The 12272-nt window shown below is 43.0% G+C and overlaps 1 protein-coding gene across 1 annotated transcript in view; it reads left to right on the top strand.

Annotated features, from left to right (window-relative positions):
• The window catches only part of NARS2 (asparaginyl-tRNA synthetase 2, mitochondrial), a 48619-nt gene that overhangs the window by 22880 nt on the left and 13467 nt on the right, over positions 1–12272 (top strand). Inside the window, exon 7 of the mRNA XM_041414071.1 lies at positions 5974–6106. Within this exon, the coding sequence (XP_041270005.1) occupies positions 5974–6106 (133 nt within the window). The remainder of the gene's footprint in view (positions 1–5973; positions 6107–12272) is intronic.

Here is a 12272-nt window from a genome sequence, read left to right as displayed (position 1 = left end):
ATACTGCTACAAAAGTGTTTGTCAAGATGCAGCTTTTCTCCTCTGCATTTCCCCAGAGGGCATGCAGAAATGGCCTGTAAGGAGTCTTTAAAAACTCATTTTTCTGGGTAAAATTCAGTCCCCTCTGCTGCCTTTTCAACAGAAATATGCATTTTCATTGGGCAGAATCCAAACCACCAGACAATAGTAATGGGAGTATTATTTTTACTGAGGTTAAAACCCAGATATTTTTGTCCAACTCTGACAGCATTTTCAACACAGTATACCCAGCTTCAGCATTTAAAATATTCTACCTCTTGTCCACATTGCTGGGCATCTATACCTCGCTGTCGTAATTAGGAGCTCTGGGCTTCCAGCTCCTCCAAAAACTAGACCCGAGAAACATTGGGCTGATATTTTGAATGGTTTCCTGTGTGTGTGGTTTTGTGCACAGGGCCAGAACATCTTTCAAAATAAGAATTTCAGCATCCCTGAACAATCCCATTTGTGTTCAAGTCAAGCACTGCAGCTAACTGGTGTGTCCTGGCAGCTGAGCAAAGTCGCCTGCTTATTTCAGTGGAGCAGGCAAGTTCACCATGCTCAAAATGAATATGGTCATGCCAGAAGAGAGTGGAATTAAATCAGATGGCTCACTTTATTAACTTCTTCCCTTCCTAAGAGAAAGGACAATGGGTAGATAAACTCCTGGGCTTTAGGGTCACCTTGCTGAGAGTTTCTCCTCCTCTGCTGACATTGTGTGTTGTTTTGTATTTGGATTAGAAGTTATTCTTTCTAGATTTTCTTGCAGTCTAGATTTTAGTGTGTGTATGGCAGGGAGGGGATGGTGGATTATGGTGCAGGGGAACACACTGTGTTGAAGGGTTACATGCTGTGTTCATTTAACATGGCCAAAGATGAAATTTGGCACAAGTCACTGCTCAGCTTAACTTGTCCCTGTAGATCTTGCCAGAGTAATCAATATATTTTTGTTTACATAGGCATGTGTTGTATTTTGGGACAGCAAGGGCACCATGAAAATGAATTGTTCCCCCTCTGCCATGTTGGTAGTGTATTTTTATGGTTTACGGTAGAAATCACTGGGGTGATGAAGTTTTGAGAAACATCTTTGCTCCCTGTGTGTACTGGTGTGGTTTAGGGCTTAGCCCTGAGTCACAGCAACCAGCTCCTGCCTCCAGCTGTGTCACTACTGTGTGGTGTGACCTTGGCATTGCTTGTAAGCTGACTGTGCACGGATTGCATCTTCTTGATTAATAGCCTTGTTCAGAGTTATATGCCCTTGGTTCGACAGCACAAATAAGTCTTTATTGCCTCGGTAGCAGCGTGGAGTCCTGGCTCAGAAAAGGAGCACAATCCATTCCTGGCTTGGGAACCATCAGCACAATTAATTCTATTTGGATTGCACAATAAAAGTTGCCAGTAAGGCAGAGACGCTGAGGCCTACAAACATTGCATGAGTTTAATTAAAAGAATGATTTGAAGCAGCTTTGGGTACGGATACTTATTACTTCTCTATTGGTTCCTCTCACTTCCTCTGTAATGAAATGTCAATGAACTCAAACAAAATGAGCTTTTATTCTGCGTGGCAGAAAGCTCCCAAAGGTGGCTGCTTCTGGAGACTGTTTTAGTGGTGTGTGAAATAAAGGTGGAAGAGGGGAAGTTTCTCCCTTCCTGGCTGTTCATAGGGTGGAGAACACAAGTGTGGCCTGTGCAGCAGTGAGCCTCCCCCAGCCGTGCAGAGGATGGCTGTCCCAGCAACACTTCAGGTACTGCTTTGGTGTCCAAAAGGACTCCTGGGAGCCTGCAGCTAAAAGTGGCTGGGCCCTTCACTGGGCTGGGAAAAGAAAGCTCAGCATTTTGCAGGATGGGGCTCTGGCTTTTGATGCGTTTCAGTGTGTTGGAAGGAGTACTGTGGGTATTCTCTTGGCCTCCACATTAAGCTCTCAGATTTTCCCAGAGAACTGGGCAGAGCGAAATACAGTCACAGAAAGGGAGCAATTAATTAAGCAGCTCTGTGCCTTCTTGTGGTGTCGACCCCGGCAGCGCCTGTGAACTGCATAAATGCACTCAGGCTTGCTGTCCAGAGCTCTGATCTGGGCAAAGCTGACTGCAAAAGGACTCATTTCAAAGCCTCCCTTGTATTCTTTGGTAGCACGTACAAGGAGAGTGTTACAGACATTACTGCTCTGCCTGTAATGGCTAGGGAAAAAGGCTCAACAGATTAGTGGGCTTTTTTTTTCCTCTCCTGTGTGTATGCTTTTGTTGGAGATGAGGAATTGGCACTACTGATTTTTTTTTTTTAAAGAGTGCCTACAACCCAAACTGACCTAGGCACTTTTGGAGACTTAGAATTTTCAAGTTATTTTTAAACACTGGAAGTCTTGCAGAGGTCTGGGAATGTTAAATGATCGATTATTTGCATCATAGAGCATAGGAGTCACAGCCCTGCACTGAGGCTCCATTGTGCTAGGTGCTGAATGCACACAGAACAAAATTACTGGGTTTGCTCTCAGTACCATGAAATTGGAGCAGAGTCAACTCCCATCCCTCTTTTCTGATATATCTGTGCATGTTCAGTGTGATACAGTAGTAACAAATCACAGATTTTTTTTTATAGCGGATGAAGTACAAATAAAAACTTGATTTGTATAGTGGTTATTTGCTTAACATCTTGAATGGCAGGACACAGTAAACAGTATATAAACGCCTGGATGGAAAATAATTGTTCATGCACAGAGCTGATAACAGCAACTATATGTACTTTCAGCTGTGTTTCTCTGTTATGTCCAGGCCTCTGGTCAGTGCTACGTTTCTGTTACCAGATGACTTGAATTTACTGTGCTCCTTTGATCACTTTGCCAGCATGACATCTGGCTAGTTTCCCTTTGCCAGAGTTCCGGGATCCTGGGGAAGTTCTCACAGTTACTTGTATCTGTCTTTTCCCTTTACAGTTAGCCTGAGAAATGAATGATTCCTCCCCTCCCTGCAGATGGGGGTTTATTTGATGGGGAGGGGGGCTAGGGGTGAGTGTTGTTTTTCCCTTTTTTCAAGGGTCAGTCAAATTCATCCCCACACCAGGGATGTTAAATTCTACAGGCTATCACAAGGCCCTTACACTTACTGTCACCTTGGGGTAGTCCATAGAGTCACAGTGCTAATGGCTTGTTTTGTAAACATAGGTGGTTCTCTGGGTTCAAGTGCCTAGAGCTGAGGAAAGACAGAAATTGGTTCCTGTGGGAGTTGTTCTGCACTTGCCCTTCCCAAAAGCTGTCTTGGGCACAGAGAGACTTCATTCTTGCAGTACAAAATTGATCTCTGATTAAGAAGTGTTTGACCATGGCTGACATCTTGGAGCAATAAGAGGGTGGGGTTTTTTTATTTTTGGTTGCTTTTAGGTATCTTGCAGGCAGTAAGCCCCTTAGAAGATGAGTAACTAGTCATCATGCTTGGGCTGCTGATCAGTAGGAAGTAAGTGCAGTTCAAAGTGCTCTTAGTAGCCTGCATTGCTGGAAACTGTCCTGCCCCAGTAACCTACAGTAACTGAAGTGTCAGTGCCTGTGTGTGGACAGCTGCGGGGAAATGTCTCTCCCTGAAGCCAGGCTGTTGCTCTGTTATAAAGGATCTCATGCTAGCCAGCTAGTGGCACATGTTAGTTTTTAGTGTTACTTTGAGGCCTTTATGTCAGTGAGACATTAGAGACCTGCACATCATACTGAGCAGACCTGAATGAGTACTTACAGCAGTTGTAAGCTTTTCACAATATTTTCATCTTGTGTCTGATCCTGACTCAGTCACAAATGCACCTTGTAACTAAACTCATCTATTTAGGAAAAATTCTTTCTTCAACTGAAGGGCATCAAATTGAAATATTTTAGCAAAACTGTGAAACATGTGGGCAGGTAGAGCAAGAACCTAACTCTGTTTCCCACTGCAGGCCAACCTCCACAACCTGGCAAACAAAAACTTTTGACTGGTTCTGCCTTAAACATAACATGATTTTGGCTGTGTGACTCACTGTTTTGTATTTGTTGTTTGTATTGCTATAGCAGTTGAGGCTCTTAAACTTTGGATCCGAAACCTTGTTGTGCCAGGTGCTGTTAGAAGCATGGGAAAAAAACAAACCAAAAAGGCCATGTGAGGGAGAACATGAATTTCTGCGTAACTCAAGACAACAGGTGGCTACAGATGGGGGATCACAAGGAACTGATGAAATAATAGTGAATGACCTGTGCAGTGAGTAATAGTCTTGGTACATCACTTATCTAAACATTGCTGAGGTTTTGTAGATGCTACAGGAAAGGGCAGTTTGAAGGAGAATGATGGAGTAACAGAAGTTTACAGTAACATTTCAGCAAGTGAGAAAGGCAGCAGAAGGAATAGTGGCATGCTAAAAATGATGCTTGAAGGAAGATGTGTGCTGCAAAATCTAGTTAGGTGGTTGTTGATGCTGTGGTCATATATGAACGAGTACAGATACAAGAGCAAAGTGGAGACAGAAAGTGTGTTTTTTGGAGGAGGGAAAACAGAGCCATGGGGAAAAGAAACTTACAGGCAAGCTGTGTATTCAGAGGCTTGACCTGAAACTTCTGATGTGTTTACTACTAGCAACTCAAGGAAAAAGAAAGTGCTGTTTCTTTGGATCATAACCTTTAACCAACATGTGACATGAGGGAACAGATGAGTGAAGCAGAATGTGTGTGTTCCTTTATTTGTAGCACAGATGTCTCCATAAGGGGCAAAGGAAAAATGCTGCTTTTTGTAGTGTTGTTTATTTAAACTTCAGTTTAACAAAATTAGCCTGTTCAGAAACTTCAGTGAACGTCCTTTCAAAGTTCAAAGCTTGCAGAGCAAGATGCAAGTCAAATGCCAGCCCCAGCAATTAGCACGCATCCTTTCATGAGTGTCAAACTGTGCTTAATCTCTACTGATCAGGTTCTTTTTCTCCTACATGCTGTCTGCAGCTAAAAATAACATTAAGTTAAAGATATACCAAAGTTAGCAGCTGCCCAGTTCATGGTTTTTCTGAAGCAGCTTGCTCTCTTCCCCGATCACGATTTTTCTTCCCATGCACAGAGGAAACACAAATGTCACAGCTCTCACTGGCTTGAGGGTGTCCAGGAGCTCAAGTGCTTATAGATCACAGTGGAAAAGGTATTGCTTGGAGTGCAGCTTCCCACATAAAGTCAAAGCTTTTAAAGGTGTGTTGGTGTTTGATAGGAAGGTTTCTCAAGAAGGAAGTGGAAACACAGCATGACATGACTGCAGAACAAGAGAGGATGTATATAAATAGACTCCCCAGAAGGTGGTTGGAGAAATGGCTTCATAATACGAAATGCATTGGTTGCTTCAGCATTAAATGCTCTCCCCATGTGTTCTCTGCAGTAGGGACCCCTCTCAGCTGAGCCATTTTTAGCTGTGTGGAAGAGCCCAGTTCTTTGTCTCCATGGCTCCCTGAGCAATGAACTTCTGTCTTACCACTAGAGGGGGACTGCACGCCGTACACCTCCCGTCCTGCTGGGCTTCCCTGGCCACCCCTCAGTGCCCACCAGCTCCAGCAGCACGGCCCACTCTGCTCTGGCGAGCACTGGGGTCTCACAGCACCTGTAAAGGTCAGGCATTGCAGGCAAAGAAGTGTAAAGGCACGTGGATGAGGACAGCATGATTGGTATAGTATCTGCATACTTCTCTAGTTATCTGGTTCTGCAGAATGTTGGGTTTTATTCCCGCAAAGTTACAAAAAGTGTCCTGAGCATGACTTTTTTAAGTGAAAGCTGACTAGCGTGTGTGGAACATCTCTGAGTCACAAGGTGTGAATAACCTCTCTCCACGCCTGGATGAAGGAACATAACAGCAGCTTATTCAGCAGTGCCATTAAACTGGTCAAAGATGAAATGAAAAGAGAAGAGTGAGGGCTTTAGGTGTAACAGACCCAGTTGTGTGCTGGACCTGACCTGCCTGTTTCCTGCTGCCTTTCAGGGCTTTTACTCACGTGTTCACCTTTGGCCCAACGTTCCGAGCGGAAAACTCGCAGAGTCGCCGACACCTGGCGGAGTTCTACATGGTGGAGGCTGAGCTGTCCTTCACTGAAAGCCTTCAGGACATCATGCAGGTGGGCATTCCAAATGTCTGTGCAGGACTGGTACCAGAGTTTCTTCCTCCTGTGCTCCCTGCCCTCAGCTGAGGTCACAGCTCCTCTCACTCTGTGTGAACCAAGTAGAGGTTGCACAGTTATTTCTCAAGGAGGAGGGTTTGCTTAGCAGACATGAGGCCTTAGAGAGGATTTGGAAGGGAAGATATAGGTGCACACAGCCCTCATCTGAATGGCAGCTCCACAGTTGCCATATTGCCAGGGAATGTAAATGTGCTTGACTATTGCTAATGAGTGGCACTCTCCCTTTCAAAATGTTCGGCACCTTTCCACTGATGGAGCAGTGTTTAAGCAGTGTGCTCTGTAAAGGCCTCCTTGAAATCTGCATTGAAATCTGAAGAAGAAACAACAGTTTCTGGTATAAAATGTTCTCTGTGTCTTTAGCAGAAGACTGGAGGAAATCCTTAGTCAGCTGGCTTTTGATTTTTCAGGATTGACTTTTCAGTTGCAGTTTAACCACATGATGGATGCCTACACACCTCGCTAGTCTCAGCATAAGCCAGCTTATACCCAGTAGGACTTGTATGTAAACATACACACACACTCTAATTTATCAGATAAGCTCTGTGGAAAGTGATTGAAAAAATAACCTTATAAAGAAAAATACCTGAGGCACTGGCTGCAGATTTATAAAATAACATCCAAGTGGTGGTTTCTTCAGCATGGGTCATAAACAGTGCTGAGCCAGCATGGCCTGAGAGCACAGCTGGTATGCTCTGTATGCTGCTTCTGAATCTGGGATGTCTGCATGGCACTGGGCTGTGTGGACTGACCCACTGGGAGTCTGTGCTCCATCATAAATAGCATCCTGCTCTTTCTTATGTCTCTCTTTTTCTCCACAGCTTTGTGCATTCTCTAGAGCACAGCCTGTATATATGTACACACCATAATTCCTGAGTCTCCTTGTTTCTCTAGGTAATCAGGAGTCAATGGAAATCTTCACTATTTTATCTAGTGTAATAAGCAGAGTCTTCTGTTAAGTGGTATTTGAGCCCTTCAACACAAAATCAACATACCTTGTGCAGAAAACCCTAATTTCCTGGGTTTTGAAGTATAGACAGCCAGTTCAGACAATTCAGAGAATTAGATTTGAGAACTATTCTGGAATTTGTAAGGCTTTTATTTGTAGGGGAAAGGAGTAACTTTCCCTCTCAATTTTGCCTTTGTTGTTGCTGAATATCTTGTGAAGTCTCAGCTTGTGCTCTCTCAAAATCTCCCCAAAGTCTTTGACAAGCACCTTTCCCTATAACAGAAAGTCTCCTAGCAGCCATTATTTTGCATTCCTCATAGTGAGTATGTATTGCAACAGGCTTAATTTTGTGGTGTTCTTACTTGGGGAAGTGGAGTTCCCTCTTAGTTTATTTTTAAACCATTGAGCAATCTCTCTTACAACAAAACAAACAAAAAAACCCAATCAACAGAAAACCCTGGTAGCTGCTCTAAAGCCTAAGTGTCTCTCCTGGAGTAACTGACCTAAATTCAGTGTTCTCTTCTGTATCTGCCCATCGGGTATTTTGTCTGTTTGTTGACATCTGCAAATTCTTTATTCTGTGAAAAACACCCAGTTGAAAGCCTTCAGGGCTCTTGGCCAGGGTTATTATCTGAACTTTGTCCTCACATAAGGAGCTGGATTGTTAAAAAATTATTTTTAAGATTGCTATTGGACATTTGGACTAAGTATCTCTCACTTGAGCAAGTTACTGTGCTGGGAATGCTCAGCTTCTTCAGGGACATCTTGAAGTATTTGCTCATACACCATTAAAGAGCCTTGCTACAGAGATGTGTGTGTTTACCATTCACTGGCGAGGCTTGAGTTCTTTCAGCCAAAGCTCCAAAAGAAACATAGTTTTCATTATGAAATAAAGGGAGAAAAGGAGATTTAATAACCAAGCTACATGTATTTGGGAACAAAGGGCCTGAAGTCTTAGAGCAGCAGCCTTTTTTTTCCCCACTGTAATTGCACAGAGTAGTGCTCAGTTATTCCTAAATTAGTAGCACAGTTCTTGTGAAGTCTCATGTGTCTTAATCATGCAATCTAAATTTTTGTTCTGTGCCAAAATGTGTTTTAGTGCTACAAAGAAGCTTCAACTCTCATAGTACTGGTTTCACAATACTTTCTGTGGAAAGTCCCGTGTGCTCCGTGCAGTACTTCACACTGCATGGCTGGGTGGTAGTATTTCTGCTTTAGTGTGCAGGGTACATGTAAGGATATCTAAGGAGGGACCTCTTTTCTCCTCCAAAATGCATGAGAAAGAAAAGGATTTAGAAAAAGGTCAGATAGACATGAGAAGAGGTACAGTTGTGGAAGTGTCTGGAGCCATCAGCCCCCCAGTACCTGAACTGGTGGTCCAAGGTCTCCGGTTTTATTTGTTCTCTGAGATGCCTGTTATCACTCTCTCCCTCTCTCTTCAGTGCTGTATCATGTAGTTGTATTTGTAGGCCATTATCTTCTATTTTTCATTCCACGGTATCAGCAGTGCAGTATATTTAAAGGATCCCACTTCACTCATGACACTAATGGAGTCTCAAAGAGGCCATATGATACAGTCACGATTGAATTTCATCAAAAGCACATATAAAGCCATGCTAAAAAAGGCATTATTTAGGCTGTAAAGTTAGGAAATACAAAAAGGAAGTTTTCCTGAGGGCATTGTCAGTTTATGCGTCGTGTTAGTCTTCCTTAACAAGATTATATCCTAGCATTACTGTCTCTTTAAGGGATGGAGAATATTTCTCTTTAAGATGGGGCATACAATTTAATGCTCAGTATTTGAGCTGTGTCCTGAGGGCGGGAGTATTGTCTTCCACTGGTTATGTACTTCATCAAAATTAATATGCTGTCATTACAGCCTAGTGACATGGAGCATTATTACCTCCATTTTACAGAGGGGAGTTCAGGCATGAAATGAAATCAGGTACCGATTCTGGGTGTCAGCTTTAGAGAGCTTGGATCTAAAACATGTATGTGATTTGATTTTCAGACTAGTTTTCACTCAGCATTCTGTCTTCAGTACCAAGTCTGAGGCACTTGGGCAGGTCTGCCTGCAGTTTTGAGGGAGCCAACACTGGTAATCACATGACAAGGGTTTGTTCTAAGAGTTATTCATGACACTCTTTAGGGACACTGGGCTATCTGCAGGACTGTAGGTTCCTTGTCTGAAGTGGCATCCAGCTGCCATAGCTCAGGCTGGTTCTCTTCCCTAGCTTTTATCAGCATTCAGCTTCAGTGGCCAGTGGTACAGTGGTCTGGCAGACAAGCCTCTTTCCTTGCACAACAACAGCATCTCTCCAAAATGGGACCTGAGCTGTTGGTATTGCTGAGAGAGGAGATTTTATGACCAAGAACAGATGTGAATCCTCCCCTCTGTGTTATGTGCACACGTAGAGTGGGTGTGAGCAAGCGTAGAAGCAACAGCAGCGGTCCACTGGTGAGTGTTTCTTATGTAAGGAGCCTGTGATCTACACTGCATCCACATGCATGGCCCAGGTAAATACATACATAAAAATCCTACTGGCAGGTCATGCGATTTTTCTTATGTAATTTTTCTTACATAATAAAAATGATGATTTGAACCTTTCTTGGAGTGCACAGCACCTTCAATTGCTGCTGCTGACTTTTACTGCTGTTTTATGGATGATTTGCTCTGTTTCAACTCTGGTCATCATTTTATTTGGGAAGAGGATAAGTTACAATATCAAAAGATCCAGGGTGAAATTGAGCAATACGCTTGGGAGCTGCTCCTAATCAAAATTGAACTGTTAGCCATTAAACATCAGAGCAGCATTGGGGAAGGCTAGTGTTGATACTGCTGAAGTTTCAAACATGAAAATCAAAAGAGAAAGGCTAAAAGGGTTGAGGGAAGGGAGGAAGCTTTAACTTCTGTCCTCCTTGCTTGCCCCCCTACCAGAAGTTTCCACACCACCATTGTGAAGCAACCACATTATTGGGCTTTTGGGACATCCAGAGCCCCACCTCTGAGATGAGCTACTTGCTGTGATTCCAGTGCCTTTTTTCCCCTATGTAAGTCTCCCGTCAAACATGTTTCTTTCAGAATATGTTCAAACTAATTACTTCACCTATATCTCACGCTCATGTGTTCCCTTAAACCAGCAAGCCAGTGATTACACTTCTCCACTAATTATTCCTCTAGCCTGCTTTTCAGTCCTTCATTATGCTATCTGCTTAAAGACATAAATTCTCAGTTTGAGAGATTTTTTCCTCCTTTTTTTTTTTTTTTTTTTTTTTCCCCATCTACTGTTTGTGCCTAGTACTTGTTTGGCATAAGTAAGAGCAGTGAGGAGGCCAGTGTATGACCCACGTGTCTGTCTTTTTTGCCAGGATAAAACCTCAGTCTCAAACCTGGAAATATTTCTCAGATTGTTTTTCCCATACCACCCACATCTTTTTTCCACAAGAGGAAGCTGCTTATGTTGAATGCTGTGGGAACCTAATTGTTACTTTATCGCACAGTGAGGAAAAAAAGTGCTAATTAAACAACATGCCTTTCCAAAACCAGATGATACTTTCATTTTCTAGAAAGAGGAAGCTTAATGTAAAATCCCTTCGTCTCTGCCTGGTGAAACCAGATGAATTGCTAAGAAGTTTTCTAATTTCATTTGCATAAGCCTTTTTCTAGCTACTTTGAAGAAAGTTCAAAGCTGACTGTTTGGTTATTTGCCACTCAGCAGCAGGAATGCTGGCTTTTCATTTCCTCTGTGTTTGAGTACCAGGAGGCGTAAAACTGTTCATCTGCATATGATAATGCTGTTCCCTTATTTGCATCTTCCCTTTTTTTTAAAAGGAGAGCCCAGGTTGATGCAGGAGTCTTGAGTCACAGTTTGGTTCAGAGCAGTCCAAATGGACTGCTTTACCAGCTCCACTCGGCTGATGGGATGCAGAGGTTGTTCACCAGAACAGAGCAGTGCTTCAGCAGCTTGGGGCAGCTGTGAAGGCTGTTCATCTAAGCATAAGTTTGAACCACATGCCTGAAATCGCATTTTGGCTATGTCAGTAGCCCAGCTGCTTTGTTTCTGTGCCTTGTGTTTCTCTTGCCCTGTAAGATCTGGTTCCTTGTAAGGCATAGACCTACTGCTTCTTCTTGAGGTTTGCTGACAGATCTTTCCACAGGTTCATCTTTCCACAGTCACAGGCTTTGTGGTGTCTAGGGGCTGCTGCTCACCTAGATACTGTCAGTGGGAACTTCAGTTCTCTCAACTCTGCAATCAATGAAGTAGTTGTTACACTCACAAAAAAACAACTCCAAACAACAAAACAAACAAACAAAAAACAACAACAACAAAAATCCCCAAAAATCCACAACCAACCAGGAATGTGCCAGAACTTTGAGATGTGCTTTGTTAGGAAAAATCCTGTCCCTTCCCAGGCTGAGATGACATGCAGCCCCAGCTGCATTGCTCTGTTTTGACAAAGAAAATGAGAATAGAAGGGTGATTTTGAATAAGAGGTGGGATGGATGATCAGTTGATACCACACGTGTCAACTACATGCTTTGTGCTGGTGTAAGACTACAGGGAGCCATGGGAACTCAGTCTGCACAACAGCAAGTGTCTTGGATGGTCTGTTTTGCTTAACCAAAAGAGAAAATTACTCTTAAAACGGGTTGATGAAAATGCAGCAGCATCCCATGTGGGGGCTTTTAATGGCATTTTAATTTCTTAATGAGTGAAGCCCGTTTTACTGGATAAGTATATCCAAATTGGATGATAATGTCATTTAGTTAATCCACATTCGTTTAGGGAAATGGAACCACATCTTTTTAGTTTCTCAAACATCCCTGCATTGATGTGTCCTTTGCTTTAGCTCTCTACCCATCTTATGCATGTTCACTTTGCCCTTACTGGAGAGTCTCTCTACCTGAGAACTGTTTGATGGGCTTGCTCTACACACTGCATGTTTATTCTCTTTCCTTCAGTTTTGCCTCTTCTAACAACAAGCATAAATCCAGAATTGTTCATTACAAGACACATGCCTCTCTAAGAATCTGAGACCAGACCCACAAATGGTTGTAACATGTATGTGGTTAGCCAGGGTTGCTGCTTGAATATTTTAGCTGTGATTTTTTTCACTGGAGATACCTGACTGAAGATACGGACTCCATCAGCCAAC

The sequence above is a fragment of the Onychostruthus taczanowskii genome, unplaced genomic scaffold (assembly GCF_017590055.1).
Source record: "Onychostruthus taczanowskii isolate IOZ18803 unplaced genomic scaffold, ASM1759005v1 scaffold44, whole genome shotgun sequence".
In the NCBI taxonomy this organism is placed as follows: Eukaryota; Metazoa; Chordata; class Aves; order Passeriformes; family Passeridae; genus Onychostruthus; species Onychostruthus taczanowskii.
Note: the sequence above shows the minus strand (reverse complement) of the source record. Positions and strands in the feature narration are given on the sequence as shown.